General features: G+C 45.8%; 3 protein-coding genes across 4 annotated transcripts; 2 read left to right on the top strand and 1 right to left on the bottom strand.

The window, feature by feature from the left end:
• Positions 1 to 13,399: 13,399 nt before the first annotated feature.
• Positions 13,400 to 16,518, top strand: LOC127331929 (eukaryotic translation initiation factor 6-2). Of its 2 annotated transcripts, none has more exons than XM_051358165.2 (8): positions 13,400 to 13,548; positions 13,639 to 13,696; positions 14,282 to 14,378; positions 14,485 to 14,570; positions 14,652 to 14,696; positions 15,648 to 15,778; positions 15,869 to 15,979; positions 16,070 to 16,518. In XM_051358165.2, exons 2-8 carry the CDS (start codon positions 13,687 to 13,689, stop codon positions 16,325 to 16,327), a joined length of 738 nt encoding a protein of 245 aa, XP_051214125.1. In that variant the 5' UTR covers positions 13,400 to 13,548; positions 13,639 to 13,686; the 3' UTR covers positions 16,328 to 16,518. The 2 variants fall into 2 exon arrangements, with proteins under 2 accessions (XP_051214125.1, XP_051214126.1); XM_051358166.2 differs by having other exon boundaries at positions 13,456 to 13,561.
• Positions 16,519 to 17,107: 589 nt separating this feature from the next.
• Positions 17,108 to 19,032, bottom strand: LOC127331928 (thymidylate kinase). The gene is made up of 6 exons (XM_051358164.2): positions 18,881 to 19,032; positions 18,478 to 18,798; positions 18,219 to 18,330; positions 18,069 to 18,128; positions 17,628 to 17,732; positions 17,108 to 17,446 (listed from the first exon to the last, which is right to left on the bottom strand). The coding sequence occupies exons 1-6, from the start codon at positions 18,925 to 18,927 to the stop codon at positions 17,336 to 17,338; spliced, it is 756 nt and encodes a 251-aa protein (XP_051214124.1). The 5' UTR covers positions 18,928 to 19,032; the 3' UTR covers positions 17,108 to 17,335.
• Positions 19,033 to 19,074: 42 nt separating this feature from the next.
• LOC127331927 (probable protein arginine N-methyltransferase 3) lies at positions 19,075 to 22,563 on the top strand. Its single transcript, XM_051358162.2, has 7 exons — positions 19,075 to 19,458; positions 19,728 to 20,228; positions 20,333 to 20,430; positions 21,054 to 21,132; positions 21,212 to 21,472; positions 21,550 to 21,717; positions 21,829 to 22,563. The coding sequence occupies exons 1-7, from the start codon at positions 19,159 to 19,161 to the stop codon at positions 22,264 to 22,266; spliced, it is 1,845 nt and encodes a 614-aa protein (XP_051214122.1). The 5' UTR covers positions 19,075 to 19,158; the 3' UTR covers positions 22,267 to 22,563.
• Positions 22,564 to 24,242: the final 1,679 nt, after the last annotated feature.

Here is a 24,242-nt window from a genome sequence, read left to right as displayed (position 1 = left end):
GTATCACAATTCATCTATGTGCTACTCTAGTGATGTTATTAAAGTAGTCTATTCCTCCTGCACGGTGTAAAGGTGACAGTGTGTGCATCGTGTAGTACTTGGCGTAGGTTATGATTGTAATCTCTTGTAGATTATGAAGTTAATTATTGCTATGATAGTATTGATGTGATCTATGCCTCCTTCATAGTGTGATGGTGACAGTGTGCATGCTATGTTAGTACTTGGTGTAATTGCAATGATCTATCATGCACTCTAAGGTTATTTAAACATGAATATTGAATATTGTGGAGCTTGTTAACTCCGGCATTGAGGGTTCGTGTAATCCTACACAATTAGTGGCGTTCATCATCCAACAAGAGAGTGTAGAGTATAGCATTTATCTATTCTGTTATGTGATCAATGTTGAGAGTGTCCACTAGCGAAAGTATAATCCCTAGGCCTTGTTCCCAAATACTGAAATTGCTGCTTGTTTACTATTCTACTGCATCTGTACTGCCTGCCATATTACCACCATCAACCACACGCCAGTTGTAGCATCAAGCTATTTTCTGGTGCCGTTACTACTGCTCATATACATTCATACCACCTGTATTTCACTATCTCTTTGCCGAACTATTGCACCTATACATCTGACAAGTGTATTAGGTGTGTTGGGGACACAAGAGACTTCTTGCTTTGTGGTTGCAGGGTTGCTTGAGAGGGATATCTTTGACCTCTTCCTCCCTGAGATCGATAAACCTTGGGTGATCCACTTAAGGGAAACTTGCTGTTGTTCTACAAACCTCTGCTCTTGGAGGTCCAACACTGTCTACAAGAATAGAAGCACCCGTAGACATCAAAGCGCCAAACGATTCAAAAATCAAATGACTCCAAAAATCCATTTGCATGGAGTTCCTTCATGCGTTCTTCTCTAAAATGACCTAAATGACGGTTCCACAAATAAGCGGAATTCAAATCATTTGCCTTATGACATTTTAGCGTCAGTGTTATGTATGTGTGTTTCACCATTAAGATTTAGGGATTTCTAGTTTCGTGCCCCTGGTTCGTTAGTTGTACTCAGTTTTCCCCAGTCCCTTAGTTTTTCCTCAGTTTTCCCCTCCTCTAGTTTGAAACACGCACAAGTGCTGGAACGGCCGGTAGCCGTCAGGTCAGAGGCCTTGACCGTTAGTCTGACCGGGTGGGGCCGCACAGGGGCAGCTCCTCCCTGACCGTCTCGTCTTTGACGGGTAGGGTCGGGAGACACGTCGGAGCAGCCATCCATCTATCGGCGACGTGTGGGCCGTTTTATTTCATGATTTTATACGCGGTGCTGCCAATGACAAATGGGGCCGCTCTATAGGGCTGCCGCAGCCAATGACCGGTGGGGTCGTATATTTTTCAAGAAAAGACATATATTGCCGCTACGTGGCTGCCGCAGCCAATGACCAGTGGGGTCGTCTATTTATTTAGGGAAACTCATATATTGCCGCTCTGTGGGGCCTCCGCAGCCAATGACCAGTGGGGTCGTCTATTTTTCAGGAAAAGACATATATTGCCGCTCTGTGGGGCTGCCGCAGCCAATGACCAGTGGGGTCGTCTATTTATTTAGAGAAACTCATATATTGCCGCTCTGTGGGGCCTCCGCAGCCAATGACCAGTGGGGTAGTCTATTTTTCAGGAAAAGACATATATTGCCGCTCTGTGGCTGCCGCGACCAATGACCGGTGGGGTCGTCTATTTATTTAGAGAAACTCATATATTGCCGCTACGTGGGCTGCCGCAGCCAATGACCGGTGGGGTCGTCTATTTATTTAGAGAGAAAAAATCATATCTTGCCGTTTCGATATATGTCTTTAGAGAATATCATAGAGAGAAGCAACAAGTTCGCTAATTAATTATTCTTAAGCTAGACCGGAGAACCGCCGGCAGCTCGTTCCCCACCGTCGGACGGAGCAGCCATCGCTGGCGCGAGCGCCTCGTCGCGCCGCCGGCTCTTCCCCCGGCGGCGTCGGACGAATCATGCGCGCTGCACGTCAACCACGGCTCCAGCACTTGTTTCGTCCGCACGCATTGTACCCACCGCAGGAAAGTCCGCCGCAAGCAGATCCGCCGCCCACGACGACCGGGATTTGTTCCGCGCACCAATTGGTAGACCTCCGCTTCGCCTCCCCGCCCCTAATCGATTCGGTTCCCGTAATTTATTGGAGTTTGCAGGTACGAAATAGTCCTCAATGTCTCGTCGTAGCGGGTACACCGGCGAGGGTGGGGATTCGATCATGTCGTGGCCACGTTCTACTTCTCCTACCTCGTCGGAAGTGCGGGTATATAGCTTCAGCTCGTACTACCGTTGAATTTGAAGTTCCGCCATGGCCTGTTGGGGTGATTTCAGTTGTTCTTTTTTCCATTATTGTTACGATTAGCCGTGCAAGCCGATGATCCATGGTACATTGCATACCAAGATGAATCAACCCGGTGGTGTAGCCAGAGGATGGATTTGGAGGAGAAGGTGGCCAATTTAGGTGATGAATTGGCCCGTAAAAACCTGATGATATTCGAGCTGAAGCGTATTGTGGATGAAGAAAAGAAGAATTCAGAGCTTATTCGCAAGGAGAAGTTGAGAGTTGAGACAGATCTTGCCGTATTTGATCAAGTGGTAGAAAATCTAGAACATGAACTAAAAGTGATGGGAGAGGAGAAAAGTAGATTCATCTCGTGCAGTTTTATTAGGTGTCATCCCTGTCCTAGCGATTATGTGGTTCTGGTAGACGATTTAGTATAGAATTGTTATTCAAGTAGATGGCTCTAACCACCGTATTTTGTTGTGGCTCTAAGCACCGTATTTCGGTGTACAATTTCCTACTTGTGCTAAGTAATGTGCACGATAATTTTAGCAAGGGATCCCAAAAGTGAAAGCATGTACCAGCCTCCGGATCAAATACATATCAATATCTTCCCAATCAAGTTGGGATAGAATTCAAATCATACATACGGATGTACATGGACACATCAAGAACGTGAAGAAGCTTTTTTGAGACGGAGGTAGTAGTTCGAATTTATAATAATTTATCCCAATTTGCGAGCGTCGAACACGGTCGCGCAGCGATGGGCAAGAAAGGCCGGGACGACGGGCGGCTGAGGGTGGTCATCTGCGCCATCAAACGTTGAAGCGATGTTATCGGCGATGGCTTCAATGTTCGTGGCATCGATGACCACTGTCGGAACCGCCGCTGTCTTGGTGTTCTTCATCGACGACGGATCTGCGGAGGGCTGGATCGGCGGCTTTGCAGCGCGGTTGTAGACGATGGCTTCAATCGTCTTGGCATCGATTCGCACTCTCGGCACCGAAGTGAGACATCAACAGGCTCCGACATTGAAGGCTGGGTCTGCGCCGTCGAAGCGATGTTGTAGGCGATGGCTTCAATGTTCGTGGCATCGATGACCACCGTTGCACGGCCGCCGTCTTGGTGTTCTTCATCATTCAACAGATCTGAGAATAGAATCGAAAGTGAGACAGAGAGAGACATTTCAACTATTTCGACGGTTAGATCCTCACCGGCACTCTTAGATCCACGGCGCACGCACGGTTAGATGCACGCCGCCGCACGCACGGTTAGATCCGCGCCGCCGCACGCCGACGCACGCACGGTTAGATCCGCGCCGCCGCCGCCGCGCCGCCGCACGGTTAGATCCGCGCCGCGCCGCACGGTTAGATCCGCGCCGCCGCACGCGCCGCACGCACGGTTAGATCTGCGCGCCGCACGCCGCCGCACGCACGGTTAGATCCGCGCCGCCGCGACCGCCGTAGTAAGAGAGGAAATACGAGAGAGGAGGATGCGATCGGAATATGCGATCGCCAGGGTTGGTAGGTATGTGCTCTGCTCTTGTCTCCGTATGCGTCCATCGTGGTAGAGAGAGAGACAAAGCCGTCCGATCATAAATGATCGAACGGTGCAAGCGTTCGTTGAGCTTTCAACTAACCAAGATCCGTGTGACATACATCTCGACCAATCGAGAGATCAGCCGGTGAGTACAAGTTAGGAAAACTGAGTAGAACTAAGAGGGGGAAAAGTGAGGAAATGTTTATCGGAAGGGCAAAACTGAGTATGACTGAGTAAAACAAGTGGGCCCGGAGGGGGAAAACTGAGTAATACTAAGTAAAACAGGGGCACCCAAATAATAAACGGACTAAGGGAAATTGAAGCTTTTGGCATAAAAATTGTAAAATTGTGTTATTTGAACAATATATTACATTTTGGCCGACTAGATATTGTTTGCAACTCAAAGATACACAAGTGTGACGAATTTGGACTCATTTGGACAAAGTTTGTAAGCATAGTGGGTATTTGGGAGGTGTATTGAGCAGAAAGCCCTGCATCTTCATATCTAGTAGCTCATGGACTAGGAAGTGGTTTTGAAGCTTTTGGCATAAAAACTTCATATCTCTATATTTCCTTTTCCATTATTATTTCTCTAGGTTGTAGGTAACATAACAAGGCTCCATGGGAAGGTTCCACCATGTTTTGAATTATTTTGAATTGAACCCTAAAACCCTAAAACCCTAAAACCCTAAAACCCTAAAATGATAAATGTGGCTTAAATGTGGCATACAAATTGTTCATACAAATTCAAATTGTTCAACACAAAGGGATCCCCAATACAAAGGGAACCACAATACAAATTGTTCATACAAATTCGAATTGTTCAACACAAAGGCATCCCCAATACAAATTGTTCAACACAAAGGCATCCCCAATACAAATTGTTCAACACAAAGGGATCCCCAATACAAAGGGAACCACAATACAAATTGTTCATACAAATTCAAATTAGTTGTTCAGAATAAAATCTTTCTCTTGCTCCTGGTGTGACTCGCCGGGGCCACCACCTTACTCCGGGTAACCCTACCAGGGATATTACCGGTGTCTACCTTCCTTTTGCCCTCTTTCTTGTTCTTCTTCTTCTGCAAAGCTTGTGCTTTTTCTTCTGCCATGTACTCTTCGAAGTTAGCATCTATCATGGCCTTACTACTTTCGAGGCATTCTCGACTATACTGTTCCCTCTCCTCTAGACTCATCGGTTGAAGCCATTCTACATCCATCTGTTCCCTCTGCTCTCGATCCATCGGTTCAATCTCCTCATGTTCAATTGCTGCTTCAATCTCCTCTGCATTTGCTGCTTCAATCTCCTCATGTTGAACTGCTGCTTCAATCTCCTCATGTTGAACTGCTGCTTCAATCTCCTCTGCATTTGCTGCTTCAATCACCTCATGTTGAATTGTTGCTTCAATCTCAAGTTGAATTGCTGCTTCATTCTCCTCTGCATTTTCTGCTCCCGCCTGATCTTCCATTCCAAAAGTGGGTCAACTCCATTTTTACAAATCCTAGCAATGTGTCCAGGGATTCCACAACGTTTGCACTTACGTTTTCGAATCGGTGCACCACCCTCTGCACTAGCTCGATCCTATTCTTCCTCGGCCTACTGCCGGTCTAGTCAATCTTGGAGAGTACAGTTTGAAGCCTGGATCGACTTTCATCCATTGGTCTTTTCCCAACAAGGTAGGAACATTCATAGCATATGCAGCCCTAAATTTGGCAACAGAGAAATACTCGACACATCTTGATCAACTTCACCATCTTCACCCCCTATAACACTCATGAAAAACAATGCGTGTATGCAGTGGTATCCCACGGATCTGCCATCCCCTACAATGGCATGTCCTATCAACCAAACTCATGGATACCTCCACCGCCTGTTTGACCGTCGGTGTAGGTTACCTCAGCCTCCATTCCTTTTCTGACGCATTGCATCCTCAATTGTTTTGCCCTCTCATGCAAAGACTTAATCAAAGATGGGAGCATGAGATGGCCAACATAATTTGTGGATGCAATTCTTTGACGCAGATCGATCTTTATCATGATCATCTGCCTAATCTTATCAAATATTTGCCACAGCATAAGCCCTTTCAATGACTTGACCTTTGAATTGAAACTCTCCGCAAGGTTACTTGTTACATAGTCTACCTTGCAAATTTCATTGAATTGGCTTCTTGACCACACCCTACCATGATGTTCATCCAAGTACTCCTTCACCCAGTTTTTGTTTATACAACACATCCAAATGAAACAGATGCTTCCTAGAGGCTGCATGTGTATGAAGCTGGCCATAGGTTGTCGGTAAAAACTTTACCCTTGAATTTCTTTGTAAAATTCTGTACCAAGTGTCGCATACATTCCCTATGCTCCACTCCGTGGAATATCGCTTCTACCGCAGCTTCCAAACCTTTGCAATCGTATGTGTGGATAACAAGTCCTGGTGGATGACCTATAAGATCGCGCAAATTCTGCAGAAACCAAGTCCAACTTTCCTGTGACTCAACCTCCAAAACCCCATAAGCAACAGGGAACATCCAATTATGTCCATCAACTGCAGTAGCAGCAACTAGCTGTCCTTTAAACCTGCCATGAAGAGCTGATGCATCCACGGCCAAATAAGGCCCGCAACCGTCCAAAAAGCCTTTCCGACAAGCTTTGAAACAAACAAAAGCCCTTACGAAACATTCCTTGTGCATTACCTTCCCGCTTTTCAATTTGTAGGGAACCGTATGCTTGTCTATCGCTACAACACTTTGCTGGACTAGCCATCTCCACTTCAGCTTTGAAAGTGTAAAGCAACGAAAGCTTTCATTCCATGGACCATTGATCTTGTCAAGAGCCATTTCCTTTGCATAGAACATCCTCATGTAAGGTACTTCCATTTTATACTTCTCAACCACCTTTTTTACGAGTCTTTGTTGGACCAAGTGAAGGATCTTCTCTCAGCCAATCTAGGATTATATCTGCCAACCACCTAGTCTTCGCTAGCTTTGTTTTCAGCTACGGCTCTCCCCTAGAGGTGGACACCTATGGATCTCCTTATTCTTCTTTACGAAACATAATGATAAGGGATGTCGGTAATAGATAACAAATTTTACACTGTGATCTAAATACACAACCGGTTGGCGTAGTACACGAACCAAGCTGCTTCGCGCATTGTGGATGCATGCAGCCTAAACCTACACCTTGGGTATGGGCATTTAATTGTGAACCTACCTGGCTCACTTTTAACAACCTCAAAATTATTCTTAGTGAGAATGTGATATGTAGTAATTGCATTACGGTAGTCCATCATCGTTTGAAACACGGTGCCTTCTACAAGCTGGGGATTCTCCCTGTTCCACTCAATTGTAGGCAAGTCTTCACCTTCGTAATCGGCTAAAACGAGGCTGTCATCATTCTCATTCTTCTCTTCATCATCGGTGTCATCAAATCGGCACCAAAAGCAATATCTTCCATGTATTGATCCTCCATTGCACCTTCTTGCATCGATCTACCAATTCAGAAACATCAACTCATCCTCATCATCTTGAGGAGGCTGATCCTCAATGTACGCATCGTCCTCCACAATGACCGTACGAACGATCGGCTACCACTAGCATGGGGACGAGATGGTGCTTTGTGGACCTACAAGGAGGCTGCCACACTGCTGTTAGAAGAGGCAGACGGTGATGAGAGACATGATGCCCGACCACCCGATGATGCCCCAGCACCGAGAGAGAGATGATGCCCGGCCCCTGTCCACATGGATACGAATTTTACCGAACCGGCAAGAAGCATTCAAAGCAAAAAGAATTCCCGGATCGTCGTCGGAAATTAGTGGAACAAATCTTCCCTCCGTGTTGAAATATTCGAAATGAAGCTGCGTCGTAAGAGCTCCAAAGATCGACCGCAGATGTTAGCTTTCAAATCCCTCAACGAGATGGTGGTTGCAACCACCGCAGGGAAGAAAAACCCATTCTTATAGCGTTTAGAATCACGCGTATAGCTAGAATCCAGCCTAGCCACCGGCCGAAAAGCCGGTCACTGGATCAATCCTATTCGAAAAGCAACGCGATTAGTTGAGCAACAACGATTGGCGCTCAAAAACTGCCTACTGTTAATTCACATAGGCAGACGATGCTTACCCAGATGGAATCCATGCGTTAGATCCCTCCGATTCCCAATCTTCTCCGCGGTTGACGCGAACATTTGGCACACCAGATGGACATACAAACTCCACGAAAGGGGTAGATCCAGATCTGGTGGAGGCGGAGCCCTCTCCGCCTCCCGGTGGTGGTGGTGGGGACGGGGGCGGCTCGGCGGCGGACGACGCCATAAGGTAGGAGGGCAGGACGGCGTGGCGGCGGAGGGGCGGTGTGTGAGCTCCTCCAGTATCGGGCGGAGTGGAAAGCTTTGGGTGAGCTCCTCCAGTCAACAGTCAACACAGTTCGAAAGAAACGGTCAATTCAACACCAACGCGGCTCCCTAGCCGTCACCGGTAACGGTGAAGGCCTCTGACCAGACGGCAACCCTCCCGTCTGAGCGTCTGCGACGGGTTTCAAACTAGAGGGAGGGGAAAACTGAGGAAAAACTAAGGGGCTGGGGAAAACTGAGTACAACTAACGAACCAGGGGCACGAAAATAGAAATCCCTAAGATTTATAATAACTTATCCATCGTATATGGAGTAATGTCATAATTTGAACAACTCATTGTTTTAATTTGACCAGAGCAAAATAACAATTATTAAGTTCTTTATTATAAATTCTAAGGGCTAGATAGAATGCCAACGACGAACATAATAACATTTTATTTTTTGTTCCAGACGTGCATTCCTATCATATTCCTTGTCAGTCACTTATGCCATTGTATTCTTGTATTGCGTTGTTTTGTATGACATTTCATACCAACCAATATGGTACTAATACCCAAGAATTTCATTGTGTGACCTGGCTAGGAATACAACCATAATATGTATATCATTTATATACACCTGAGCTAGACTTTCTAGTCTTTTCTTTTCTTTCTGCCAAAATATCTTTTGTAATTTCTCTTTTAGCTTTCCTCATTATTCAGAAAACACTTCATCTTTAATAACTTCTAGGTCCATTGGTCAAATACCAATAACTTTGAAGTTTTTAATTTGAATTTTGATCATCATATGACAAGTGTTCTAGATTTCACTATTAGTAACTTTGTAATATGATGAACAATTTCACTCATAATTTTATCCATTGTATCATGATGACTTTCCGAGACCATGTCTGTACATGCTAGGCTCGTAAAGTTTAACCTCAGTATTCGCATGTGCAAATCTGACTTGCACCCGTTGTATGCACACGTAGAATCTATAACACCCGATCATCACGTGATGCTTCGAAACAACGAGTCTTAGCAACGGTGCATACTAAGGACGATAACTTCATGGATATGCGAATATCGTTAGTGCCCCAACAGTTGGAGGATTGGGACGCCTTGCGTTCAACCTTCGTACATTCCCATAAAACATGAGTTTATGTAGTCTCACCAAATTATATTCTATCATCTTGCAATAATGTCTTAGATATCACATATATCTCATACCTTGATTATTTATGAAAACTAAATTTTCAGCTCCTTACTTTTCAAACAGATTTGAACTTCAAGTTTCACGGAGACAAGATGACTTTAGGTACTAATTGAAACCATAACTCTTTGAATCAACAATGTGAGGTTTACTAAAAGTTTGCAAAATAGAACTTAATCATTTCTTGATTCTTTAACAATACGGTACCAATCCGTAAAGTTTCTTGTCAGACTTAACAGTATTTCTATCTCAATTACAAGACTAGCGTATGGTAGAAAATGGATGTCAATACTACAAAATTAATTCAAAATACTACTCAGACTATGTTTATGATAATTAGTTCAAGTTTTAATCTAATTACTAATGAACTCCCACTTAATACAACATCCCTCATAGTTGTTAAGTAGTACACGATCCACATCCACTACACCAAAACCGATCATCACGTGAGATGATGTAGCTTCAATGGTGAACATCAACATGTTGATCATATCATCCATATGACTCGTGTTCAACCTTTCGGTTTCCGTTGTCCCAAGGCCATGTCTGTACATGCTAGACTCGTCAAGCAAACCCAAGTATTCCGCGTGTGCAGACATGGCTTACACTCGTTGCATATGAACATAGAGTCTATCACATCCGATCATCACGAGATGCTTCGAAACGACGAACTGTTGCAACGGTGCATACGAGGGGAGAACACTTTATTATCTTGATATTAATGTGAGGGATCATCTTATAATGCTACCGTCGCATTCTAAGCAAAATAAGATGCATAAAAGATTAACATCACATGCAATTCATATGTGATATGATATGGCCCTTTAGTCTTTGCGCCTTCGATCTTCATCTCCAAAGCACGGACATGATCTCCATCATCAACGGGCATGATCTCCATCATCGTCGGCATAGCGTCAAGGTCCATGGCGCCGTCTTCATGGTTGTTCATCTCATGTAGCAACTATTACAACTACTTTGAAATACCACTCAACATGAAATTTAAAGACAACCATAAGGCTCCTACCGGTTGCCACAATACAATAATGATCATCTCATACATATTCATCATCACATCATGGCCATATCACATCACCAAACCCTGCAAAAACAAGTTAGACGCCTCTAATTTGGTTTGCATATTTTACGTGGTTTAGGGTTTTCGAGTAAGATCCAATCTACCTACGAACATGAACCACAATGGTGATACTAATGTTGTCAATAGAAAGAGTAAATTGGATCTTCACTATAGTGGGAGAGACAGACACCCGCAAAGCCACTTATGCAATACAAGTTGCATGTCGAGCGTGGATCAAATCTCATGAATGCGGTCATGTAAAGTTAGCCCGAGCCGCTTCATCCCACTATGCCACAAAGATGCAAAGTACACGAACTAAAGACAACAAAGCATCAACGCCCAAAAAACAATTGTGTTCTACTCGTGCAACCAATCTATGCATAGACACGACTCTGATACCACTGATGGGATTCGTAGCATATAAAAAAAAATTTCCTACCGCGAGAACGCAATCCAAGCCAAGATGCAATCTAGAAGATGGTAGCAACGAGGGGATGAATGAGACTAATCCTTGAAGATTTCCAAATCCTACGAGATTAGATCTCGTTGTTGCAGAAGATGATCACTTGCCGCTTTCAAAAGCGCGTAGAAGATCTTGGCGGTGCCACAACCGGGCAGCACCTCCGTACTCGGTCACACGTTTGGTGTTGATGAAGACGACGTCCTTCTCCCCGTTCCAGCGGGCAGTGGAAGTAGTAGATCCTCCTCGAAATCCCGGCAGCACGACGGCGTGGTGGCGGTGGTGGTGGAGAACTCCGACAGGGCTTCGCCTATGCGCTGCGGGAGTTGTATGTGGAGGAGGGGCGCTAGGGTTTGGGGAGAGAGGGGGTGTAGGGCGCCGGCCACTTGGGGGCTACGGCCTAGATGGCTTTGGTGTGGCCGGCCCCTCCCCTTGGCTCCTCATTATATAGGTGGAAGTCCCCAAGAGTTGTAGTCCAAGTCTTCGAATAAGACCCCAACAACAAAACCTCCCAAAAGTGGGAAACCTACTCAAGGAGGGAGTCCTACCCAAGGTGGGACTCCCACCTTTCCTTGAGGTGGGGTGGCCGGCCACCTATGGTGGAGTCCACCTGGGACTCCACCCCTTAGGGTTGGCCGGCCATGCTAGGTGGAGTCCGTCCGGGACTCCGCCTTCCAAAGTGATTTCTTCCGGACTTTTCTAGAACCTTCTAGAACCTTCCATAAATGCACCGGATCATTTTCAAACTTATAAAATGACTTCCTATATATGAATCTTATTCTCCGGACCATTCTGGAACTCCTCATGATGTCCTGGATCCCATCCGAGACTCCGAACAAAACTTCGAACTCCATTCCATATTCCATATCTACTAATACGACATCAAACTTTAAGTGTGTCACCATACGGTTCGCGAACTATGCAGACATGGTTGAGACCTCTCTCCGACCAATAACCAATAGCGGGATCTGGAGATCCATAATGGCTCCCACATATTCAACGATGACTTAGTGATCGAATGAACCATTCACATACGATACCGATTCCCTTTGTCACGCGATATTTTACTTGTCCGAGGTTTGATCATCGGTATCTCTATACCTTGTTCAACCTCATCTCCCGACAAGTACTCTTTACTCGTACCGTGGTATGTGGTCTCTTATGAACCATTCATATGCTTGCAAGCTAATTTAGATGACATTCCACCGAGAGGGCCCAGAGTATATCTATCCGTCATCGGGATGGACAATCCCACTGTTGATCCATATGCCTCAACTCATACTTTCCGGATACTTAATCCCACCTTTATAACCACCCATTTACGCAGTGGCATTTGATGTAATCAAAGTACCTTTCCGGTATAAGTGATTTACATGATCTCATGGTCGAAAGGATTAGGTAACTATGTATCGAAAGCTTATATCAAATAAACTTAATGACGTGATCTTATGCTACGCTTAATTGGGTGTGTCCATTACATCATTCATATAATGACATAACCTTGTTATTAATAACATCCAATGTTCATGATCATGAAACTATGATCATCTATTAATCAACAAGCTAGTTATACAAGAGGCTTACTAGGGACTCCTTGTTGTTCACATAACACACATGTATCTATGTTTCGGTTAATACAATTATAGCATGGTATGTAAACATTATCATAAACTCAAAGATATATTATAATAACCATTTTATTATTCCCTCTTGGGCATATCTCCAACAGAGATTTGTTGGGACCTGCTGGAGTTTGCTGCCACTGCATGTTGTCCGCGATCCCAACCGATACAATGTCTGTTTTCAGGGAAGGAGTAGCGGGTTCCTTCCCTTTGTAGCCTAGGCCTCCTATTTTCTCATAGAAAAAAGAAAGAAAATAAATGAAGAGAGGACATAGGGAGGATAGTTGTTTTTTAGGGGTCCACAACTTTATTAAACTTCAATGTTCAAAGGGATACAAAAACCAACCGGTGGGGCCAAAAGCCAAACATGGCGACCTTGCTCGTTGAGCACACAACTCCTAGCTAACAAGCGTGCTTCTTCAGTGGATCTTCTACTCTCGTGGACAAACATCACAACATCAAAATCCTTCATCGACTCTTTAATTCATGGACAATGTGTGCATAGCCCCCCCCATCGCCCCATGTTCGAAACTCGCAATGACACTTATGCAATCCCTAAACCCTAAACCGATCGCCTCCCTACCCTATGGAGGCGGGATCCACTCCGACGCTTCCACCCCTAGGGGAGCCACCGACTTTCTCCTACCCTTATCTAAGAGAGATCGGTCCACAAAAATTTCTAAACGAAAACATGCACTGACAACGGACCCTGAAAAATCTGCTCGTGGATTGCCTTTCGCCGCGCATGCCACATCGCCCAGAGGGTACACAAACCCTAGCTGGAGTGCCATGGCAATCAAATATGGGCCTAAAAGGGCGTTCAGCCCGATAGGCCCAACCCGTCCAGTCCACAAATCAACCGCTCTCCCCGAGCGGCGCGTGCTCATATACTACGCTACCACGGCTGCCATCCCTTTCCCCTTCTTCCGGAACGTCGCACGCCGAAACCCTAAACTCCCACCGCCGCGGCCACCGCCTCCCGATCCCCTCCCGGTCCGCCGCCCTGGTTCCTTCCCCTACACCAACCATTCCTCTTCCCTATCATCTGCGGCTCGTTGAATCATCTGTGCGTTTGATCTGCAGGTTCGCGCTTGTTAGTGGAGAAGCGGCTGCTGCGAAGAGGGATCGACCATGGCGACTCGTAAGTTTCCGTCTGTCTTCCAGTGCGAGTTCTTTCCTCCACGACTTCGGTGGCTTCGGAAATGGCCCTTGATTATTGATCTCTGTCGTTTTGTGTTTGTATGAATTGATTGGCTGCGATGGATGCGGTTTTGGGCAGATGATGATGATAACGGTTGTTGTTTAGGCCATCATGGTGTAGGTTAATAAGATAGTTGGCTGTATGGATATGATTTCCAGTTCCTGATGTAGGATTTAGAACTCTAATCAATATTCGGGATAGTTTTGTGTTTGAGAAAAGCAGCTGTCGATGCACACTGTAGTGAGAGATTGTAGGTGAGTCTGCCACATCACCATCTCATGTACAGGCGGTGTTGATGTGCGATGAAATTATGATGTGCAACCATGTGGTACACCTCTAATTGGATATCCTAATGACTACGATAAGTGGGCATAAAATTGTGTGTTCACAATAGGAAGTCCATGTGTTTCTTTTTCAGTAGATGTTGACACTTTTATGGTTAAAGCTGATGTGCATTTTGCGGCAACACTGCTCCTTGTACTCTTTGTATGTTTATCTTATACTTCTGTTTTGTACCATTTGTAGGTATTCAGTTTGAGAACAACTGTGAAGTTGGTGTTTTCTCCAAGCTGACAAATGCCTACTGTCTGGTTGCAATTGGAGGGTCAGAGAACTTCTACAGGTTGGCATCAAATTTTCCTTTGGTTTTAGTTTTTGGGACCTTGAACTATTGGTATCTTGCTAGAAGAAGAGCAATAACTAGCTCTAAATGATTTGAACTTTTGCAGTACATTTGAGTCTGAGCTTGCAGATGTCATCCCTGTGGTCAAGACCTCTATCGGCGGCACTAGAATAATTGGTCGACTGTGCGTTGGTTAGTATTTTAACTTCTACTCATCAAATTTCAGCTATAATCCACTTGCCGGGAATGTGCTTACCATATTCATGACCCCAGGAAACAAGAATGGACTTCTCTTGCCACATACTACCACTGATCAAGGTAATTTATTTCAGCACCTTGCTCTGTGCTGTAATTATTGCACTATTCTGTTACATCTTTTGTGTTGTACATTCACATGTGTCCTCATGGTACAGTGACATAATGCACTATTACGTGTGGTAAAACAGCTATGTGTGTCCTGTCCAGATCTTTTTTCCGCATGCATACTCCCCATTGTGCTATATTGTTTAGCTGCATTCATTTCCTATGGTTGTTAAACAAACACATTTCCGTTTGAAACTGTAATCATTGCACTATTCAAGGTGCTCCCTCCACACCGGTAAATAGGGGTAATTGAATTTTTGGAGTAATACCGAATAATAGGGGTAATTTGTTTCTTAATTGCCTCAATTAACTCCTACAAACACTCCCAGCCGATCCATCTTCTCACGTTTTCCTCTTTTCCCATGGAAACTGGCCAATGCATGCGAGCTGATCGGGTTGCATGCAACGTTTTTTGGGATCCTTTCATTAACCACCGCATTAAGGAGAGAAAAAACTCAGCTATCTGTGATTAATTTGGCCAATTGGTAACCATGTAGGTTCCACTGCAGAACGATATTACCCCTATATACCGGTATGGAGGGAGTAATTGTACATTTGCATGTGCTCTCAGGCATAATGCAGTGTTGCGTGTGTTGATGCAGCTATGCTTGTCCTGTCCAGATCTTTTTTCCACATGTATACCCCCCCATCCTGTTATATTCTTTAGCTGCATTCATTTCCTATGGTTGTGAAACAAACTCCATTTCCATTTGAAACTGTAAATGTAGAACTAGGAAAAATTGCTTTCTACCAGCACTCATTTCCAGGACGATTTTAATACTGCAAGTCTGTAGTTACTTAGAGATCTCTTGTTTCTGTGGAGGACTGGAGGCATGATTTGTGTAGGCAAGTAATATTATGATACCTGTCATGCTTATGTTTTCCCTGGGGTTGAAATTGTTCTAGAGCTTCAGCATCTGAGGAACTGCCTGCCTGATCAAGTGGTTGTTCAGCGCATTGATGAAAGGCTGTCTGCCCTTGGCAACTGCATATCCTGCAATGACCATGTTGCGCTTACACACCCTGACCTTGACAAGGTATGCCTACGTATGTCTATTGATATTTTCTTACCTTCTGCCTTCCCTCGGTTACCCTCCAAACTAAAACTTTTTTTTTTGTTTCTCCAGGCGACTGAGGAGCTTATTGCTGATGTGCTTGGGGTTGAGGTGTTCCGTCAGACGATTGCTGGAAATATCCTTGTTGGGAGCTACTGTGCATTCTCTAACAGGGGTGGATTGGTATGGCGTCAACAGCATCTCCATTTCATCTCATTGATGTCCTCCCAATTTTTTTTTCAGTTTCTAATGTACAATGCATTGGTGGAACAGGTCCATCCTCACACATCCATTGAAGATCTTGATGAGCTGTCCACGCTCCTCCAAGTCCCACTGGTTGCTGGAACCGTAAACCGAGGTAGCGAGGTCATTGCTGCTGGCATGACTGTGAATGACTGGACTGCCTTCTGTGGCTCGGACACAACGGCTACTGAGCTCTCAGTCATCGAGAGTGTTTTCAAGTTGAGAGAGGGACAGCCCACGGCGATCGTCGATGACATGAGGAAGTCGCTGATTGACAGCTATGTCTAAAGTATCAATGGTCAAGCCTAGTTCTTGAGTATCAGGTCTAAGCTGTACTCTTGACAGACAGTAGCCAAAAATCCTTCCCGTCTGAGCTGTTACTTCTGCTGTACCTTTGTGTGCTGAATTTGGAATTACAAACTTATGCTGTGTATTGGTAAAGCTTATGTTATTGGAAGATGTGCTCTTGCCCTGTGAAATTTAAACCTGCTACTGCGGCATTGGTTGCACTAGCACCTAGTTTATAGTACTACCTCCATACCGGTAGGCAAATATGTATTTTGAGAAAGAAGTTTGACCATAAATTTGGTCAACAAAATATGAGATATATGATACAAAAATTATACCATTGGATTCATATTCGAAAGAAATTTCTAATAGTATAATTTTTGTGATACATATTTCATATTTTGTTGACCAAATTAGTAGTTGAAGTTTTTTCTTGAAATGCGTGATAGGCCTATAATCCTGTATGGAGGTAGTACTCCCTCTGTCTAAAAATAGGTCTTAGTTTTGTCTAGGTATGGATGTATCTAGACACATCTTAGTTATAGATACATTTGTATCTAGAAAAAGTTGAGACGCCTATTTTTAGATGAAAGGAGGTAAATAATTTCTGAAAATTTCAAAAAATTGGCAATATTTCATACAGTATATATATGTATGTTGTCAAAATTCAGAACCTGAAATTTTGTCTGAGCTCCTATTTTCAGGTTCGTATATGAAATTAGAAAAAAACACCAAACTGTAGGTAACAAGATTACCAAAATTACGTGAATAAAAAATGGCTTTCCAAAAACACTATGAGCACCCCAAAGCATAGGTTCATATATGTATTGCACATTTGCACACATGTGTTGAATACATAAATGGGCAAATAAAATGCCGCTAGACGCTAAATCTCATCCAGAGTAACAATCCATCACACTTAAGAGCTCTATCCATAGCAACAGTCAATCACACGATAAAGAGAGATGTTGATGTGCCTATGTGGTTTGGCATTTCACCGCCGGAGCTCTACCAGGCCAAATTGGTAAGTTGCTTCTCCTGGCATTCTGAAATGCAATTCATGGCTAGTTCTCTTAGCTGTTCTTCCACAGTCTCCATGGGAAGGGAACCATCAACAACCTTCATGAAGGAAAAAGGAATGTGAGATTCACGTAAGAAACGGTTGAAGAACTTAAGAAAATATGCTAAATTCTATTTTTAGAAATGTATACTGCTCTACAATGGACACGGAGTTGCTAGCAAAGGAGGCAAAGAAGAAACAAGGGCCCTATGTCAGCACACTTCTGCAGAAACAAGTTACCTTCCATGTTGAACCACGGAGTGAATGGTAATGCTCAGCAACACTCTTTTGGAACTCAACTCTTTCATATCTTTCACCCCCATAGCCTCCTCTTTCAGCCGCTTTCTGAAAGAGTAGATACACATTTACCGTTAAACAACTTCAGAGAGGGGTAACATTGTTGACAGATACTGGGTGGGGAACTTATTCGGCTGAACAGATTTTTCATGTTTTCTGACGTAAGCTGACAATAGAATTAGACTGTTTTTGTGTTAAAGGACACTGAAATCAATAGAGGAACATCACTAAATTTTATCTGTATGGTTATTTGATAGAAAGATGGGCCTAGGGTGGCCATTATCACCCAGTACGTGAGAATTGAAACGATACATGCACAAGAGCACGAAATAAACATTACATACGATGAAAAACATATAAATCGAATTAGGACCAATGGAGTACCTCTGGTTGTACATCAAGATATATCACAAGATCAGGAGCTAGCAGTCCAACTTCAGGGGCCTGCAATAGGGAAAAATAGGCATTACTTGTCAGAATTCCACGAGTAAGAAGGCGCACGGCTTGAGCTCGTTATACAGGCAAGTAGCTGACCTTGCACCACTCAATGTCAAGTCCTTTAGCAGCTGAAAATGCCACTCCGGAATAAGAGTAGCGGTCGACGACGAGCGTAGTTCCACCAAGTAGCTTGCTCTCCATCAAACCTCTGCACATGACAAACCCAACAAACAACTCCATATTCAGAACACTAGGCCACCGGAATCACTGAACATACTATCATGCAGTGCAATACCAAGAATTATTTTCGACCAGGATTGCACAGAGTCGGATTCTGCAGAAGGGAACAACGAACCTCTTCTCCCAGCGGTTGGCGCTGAAGAGCAAGTGGATGGTCCGGTCGTCGAGCTGCGACTCGTTGGCGAGGTACGCGGAGATCATCTTCCCGACGCTGGTCTCCCGGTCGGGGAACCTCCACCCTTCGGCTGCGCAGCCTTTCCCTTGCAGGAAGGACAGCAGCCGCGCGCACTGCGACGACTTGCCGCTCCGGTCCAGCCCTTCCAAGACTATGAGGGCACCGCGGCCCCCGGCGGCGTTCTCCATCCTCGCGCCCTGGAACGCGGTCCTGCGGGGAGAGAACTGGCCGAGGCCACGCGGAGCCGCGGTGCTGGCGCCCCTGCGAGGAAGATCGAACGCGCGCACGGTTAGCTCCGTCGGGGACTGTGGTTGAAGGGAAACCGTCGGTGTTGGAGGATTACCTGCTCCAAGAAACTGCTCTTCCGGCGAGCCGAACCAGCGCAGGCATGCACAGGCGAACGGCGGTCTCCGGTGAGTGGCGGCTGCGGCGGCGGCGCTGTCAACGGGGAGAAAGACCAAGGTGGTGGAGGTCGGATCGGGGCTGCTCGTCATATTATGGGCCGAAATAAGCATTCTTTCGGCCCGGCCCGGCCCGTTGGCTGACCTACAGGGGTTAAGCTTCGTCTAGGGTTTAACCCAGCTGCTGCCGCTCGTCCACGAACAAGCAAGCAAATTGGCCATGGCGACCGAAGCACGCGAGCTCCCTCCCAAGCAAGAGTTGCTCCGCGACGACGGCGAAGACTACGAGGACGATGGGGAGGAGGAGGAGGGCGAGGAGGGGTGGGACGACTGGGAGTCGGACGGCGAGGGCGGCGGCGGCGGCCTCCTCTGCCTGTTCTGCAGCTCGCGGTTCGACTCCGAGGGCTCCCTCTTCGCGCACTGCGGCTCCGAGCACCGGTTCGATTTCCAGAAGGTCGTGAGGGAGCTCGGGCTCGATTTCTACGGGTGCATCAAGCTCATCAATTTCGTTCGGTCCAAGGTGCGCCTCTCTCCTCCTTTGGTTCCATGCCCGCTTTTAAGCTTTCCAGCCGAATTGGCACTGTATGAACTATGGAGTTACTCTCTATTAGTAATCTTTGTTTGGCCCTATGAACCTAAGTTGGTTCGGAACCGAGTTCCATGCAGTGGAAATGACAGCTTGCTTAGGCACGAATTCACTTCCATGGTTGATTTAGAGTGCACTTGATTTTAAATTTGTGCTTGTTAGCTGAACTCTGTGACTTATTTGACCTTGTGACTGATTTGCAGGTTGCGGAGAACAAGTGTTGGAGCTGCGGCCAAGCTTTCGCTGGCAACAGCGAGTTATGCGGCCACTTGCATGTAGCAGAGGTTTCCCAACTCGAGGGGAAGGTTCCATGGGCGGAGGATTCGTACTTGAAACCTTTCATGGAAGACGACTCGCTTCTGCACAGTTTGTCCATCTTTGATGACAACGAAGAGGAGGATTTTGGAGTGCCAGTGGAAAGGGGAGAGTGTTCAGGGGGCAACGGGAGGTTAGCTGGACCGCAGGGTAACGGTCGGAACACCATTAACAGTGCTTGTTATGATGTTGGTGCTAGATTTCAGAAAGCAGTTACTATTGAATGTACTGGCGGGGATAAGAATGGGCCTCTTTTGGAGGAACAGACTGATAGGCAGCTGAAGATTACGCGCGCTAGTGTTACTGCCAAGGAAATTAAAACTGTGGATGATAACTACTTTGGGTCTTATAGTTCGTTTGGCATTCATAGGGAGATGCTTGGGGATAAAGTAAGTCGACTCTTAGCATATGCGTGGTTTGATTTTGAATTCATACATGTTGCTTATGTGATCCACAAGACCATCTAACTCCCTTACTGTGCTGGCCTTTGCAGGTAAGAACAGATGCTTATAGAGATGCCCTTTTGGGAAATCCGAGCCTCTTAAATGGAGCGACTGTATTGGATGTTGGCTGTGGTACAGGAATTCTAAGGTGTGTAATGTAGGATGTTATATGTTTTCACGCAGTTCGGTTACTCGGTTTTACCATGATGCTTGATGTTGGCAGTCTTGGTTCCATCACAAGCAAATAGACTAGCACTACTTGGACACATAATAGGCATATTCGTAAGTAAGAATAAAATAATGTAAGATTTGGCTAGGCGCAGTTTGCTCAATATTGTGGGAGATCACCGACTTGGTTCCGTGTTAGGCGGATTGAGCTTTGACAGTTTGGCACAAACCTGGCCTCTTTTCATGTGATATTTGGTTGGGGTTAATTGTTGTGTAGTTGTCATATCTTGGACACATAATAGGCAAATAGACTATAGCACTACTTGGACACATAATAGGCATATTCTTAAGTAAGAATAAAATAATGTAACATTTGGCTAGGCACAATGTGCTCAATATCGTGGGAGATCACTGACTTGGTTCTGTGTTAGGCGGAATCTGGCCTGGTTAACAGTGCCTCTTTTAATGCGATATTTGGTTGGGTTAACTGTTGTGTAGTTGTCATATCAATTGAAATGCAAGGCTTGTCAGAAGATCAATACTCTGTGTGTGTACTGACTTGTCAATGCCTCTTGGGCTGTTGCTGATGGATTCTTCTTGTAGTCTCTTTGCAGCGAAGGCTGGTGCATCTAAAGTTGTTGCTGTTGATGGGAGTGCAAAGATGTCTTCTGTGGCTACCCAAGTATGCATTTTGTTAATCATAATACTGAACTAGTGGCCTCTTTTTGCCATGACTTTTCACAGTTACATTACATGTGCAGGTCGCCAAAATCAATGGTCTATTATATGATGAAAATACAAAAGTTGAACAAAACCGTAGTCCTCATGTGATAAGTGTGGTGCATACCAAGGCTGAAGAGCTAAACCACAAGATACAAATTCCACCGAATGGCTTTGATGTGTTAGTGAGCGAGTGGATGGGTTATTGCCTACTGTATGAATCCATGCTCAGTTCAGTTATATATGCCCGCGATCATTTCCTGAAACCTGGTGGTGCTATTCTCCCAGATACTGCAACAATTGTAAGTTCATAGCAATGGTTACTTGTATTATTTTTCTCTGTTTTGTGCATTTTGTAACCCGTTTCTTCTGATTCAAGCTTGGTGCTGGTTTTGGGAGAGGTGGAACTAGCTTGCCATTTTGGGAGAATGTATATGGCTTTGATATGTCATGTATTGGCAAAGAAGTAACAGGGAGTTCAGCTCGATTTCCTCTTGTTGATATACTTCCTTCTCAAGATATTGTGACAGATACTGCTGTACTCCATGTAAGTCTTAGCAAGCTCAAGATCTAAAGTGTTAAATATTTTGTGCTCAGATGTCCCTTCCGATGCAGATATTTGTAATCTCACATCTTTATTTATTCATTCTCTTTGCAGTCATTTGATCTGGCATCTATGAAGGAAAGCGATATGGATTTCACCTCAAGCTTGGAGCTAGGGCTGAGCGGAAGTGATGCAGCTGTACCAGGAGTAACCTGGTGCTATGGTATTGTCTTATGGTTTGACACGGGCTTCACAGACAGATTCTGCAAGGACAAGCCCGTCGTCCTCTCCACCTCTCCGTTCTCTACACCAACTCACTGGTCGCAAACAATCTTCACCTTTGAAGAGCCCATCGCAATGACACATGATGAATCAGTGGATGATTCATCTGCATCAGTTGGCACAGCTGAGTGCCCAGCTGTCACGGTCAGATCCCGCATAAGCATTGTGAGGGCCTCTGAGCACCGCAGCATAGACATATCGATTGAAACTACAGGGATCAGCTCAAATGGCCGGAAGCACAGCTGGCCAGCTCAGATCTTCAACCTGTGAGAGATGTCATGCCTTTATGGGATGAAGTTTTCTATTTGCTTTTTTTTTTTGTATCTTCCGCTTTTTTGGTTGTTCTGAAGTTCTGTATGCTGAAAGGGAACACTTGGCCCAACAGAAGTTTTGGTGGACATGAAAGGACGAAAAGTGCTATTAGAGTATGATTTATTCAGTTAAGTTAGATTTTGTGGTGGGCATGTGAGGTAAGGGTCTTTCTGAGATATATGTATGTATCAAATGGGACCCAGATGAATTTGAATATCTCTTCATGGATGTGAGATGTTCACAAGTATGCTTTCATAGTATATTACCATCACCACTTATTTTCTTTATCCAGTTATAAGTTTTCCATCGCTGGTTCCTTCTTTTGCTGCATAATCAACCTATAAATTTTAGAGATCTAAAGCCGTGCGCAACTTCTTTTGCAATGTTTTTTTTAGATAAAATCCCCTTTTCGGATGCGATGAATTTACACAGCTGAACTTATGGGCTGTGTGGTGCAGCTAAGAGCATCTCTAGGCGCGTCCCAGCCGCATCCTCTCAAAGTCTCTTTTTGTTCGGCACGATCCGTTCCCGCTACAGGGGATGTTTTGGGTATACCGGACACAACGAAAAGCAATGTGGGGAGTGGCGGGACCAATGCATCAGCGGCACAGGAAAAATTTGTCCCCCCTCCCGCCAAATCGCGCCTCTCCCGCCACATCGCGCCTCTCTCGCCGCACATTTCTGCCATCCCAACACATTTGACCTATCCCGCTGATTCATTTCTTCCTCCCGCCGTCGCTACGCTGTTCCTCCCGCCACCGCTACCTTCTCCCCATCCATGGCGCCGCCAACAGCCCCCGAAAAAATGGCCAAGAAAGCGGCCAAGAGGCTGCCGGGCAATGAGACGAAAGGGGCGAAGGCGCCCTTCGCGAAGCCGCGGAAGGCGCTGGCTCCGAAGAAGAAGCCGGAACGTTGGACCGATGATCAGTGGCATCAAGACTGTCTGCGCCGGAAGATGTCGACGGCGGAGCGGAAAGGACGGAGGGCGGTGCAGCTGGAGAAGAAGGCGTTGGCGGCGCGCGCACCAGCACGTGCTGGCCGGGTGTATCGCTGCCACCAACGCGAGCCCATGGACTACGTCGGCGCCGGTGTATGTTCCGGGAGTGGTCTCTCCGTCGATATCCGGGTTCTACAACGACGGCCCCTCCGCCACTCCCGGGTGCGTGACAAGATCGAGACCAGATGCGACATCGGCATCAACATCAACCAAATGGTACGACTCTTTCTTACATAATCTGTAGCGCCTATATTTTGTTCGATGAAATGATTGCGCTTCCTTTGGTTAGTTTGACAAGGCCATGGATTTGTACCGGAAGAACTCGAAAAGGCATAAGTCTTTCACGCAGATGCATTGCTATAGCAAGCTCAAAATGAACGAGAAATGGCGGTTGACGTGCCAGTCGTTGTCGAAGGGGAAAGACGCCATTGATCTGGATGTGCTGCTGGACATCGGCAGGGCGCCCTATCGGCAACAAGACTGCCAAGGCCGCCTTGGCCGACGCTGCGTCGTCCGAGAAGACGCAGGCGTCGATCACGAAATGCCTCGTCGAGGTCTCCTCAACCTTGCTCTCCCGCGACAAAAAGGCCGACGAAAGGTAGGCGGCGCTGCTCAAGAGGCAATAGGAGAAGATGGAGCTCAAGAAATGCAGGGACGACATGTCCCTACTGAGAGCTTCGACAGAAGGAATATCTCCCCGGATGCGGGCAGCGTACAACTTCTTCAAAGGTCAGATCCTCGACGACATCGAAGCCAAAATGGCAGCTGCCGAGGCGGCGGCCCAGGCAGCGGCAGCAGCAACAACCCCAACCCCGGAGCAAGAGCCGGCAGACGCGTCTGCGGCATTATCTGCTACTACACCTGCATCGGCCTCTGCCTCGGCGTCGGCGACGGAGCATGCATACCGGCAGATCACGATGAACTCATTGTGATCGAC

Source organism: Lolium perenne, chromosome 2 (genome assembly GCF_019359855.2).
Source record: "Lolium perenne isolate Kyuss_39 chromosome 2, Kyuss_2.0, whole genome shotgun sequence".
In the NCBI taxonomy this organism is placed as follows: domain Eukaryota; kingdom Viridiplantae; phylum Streptophyta; class Magnoliopsida; order Poales; family Poaceae; genus Lolium; species Lolium perenne.
Note: the sequence above shows the minus strand (reverse complement) of the source record. Positions and strands in the feature narration are given on the sequence as shown.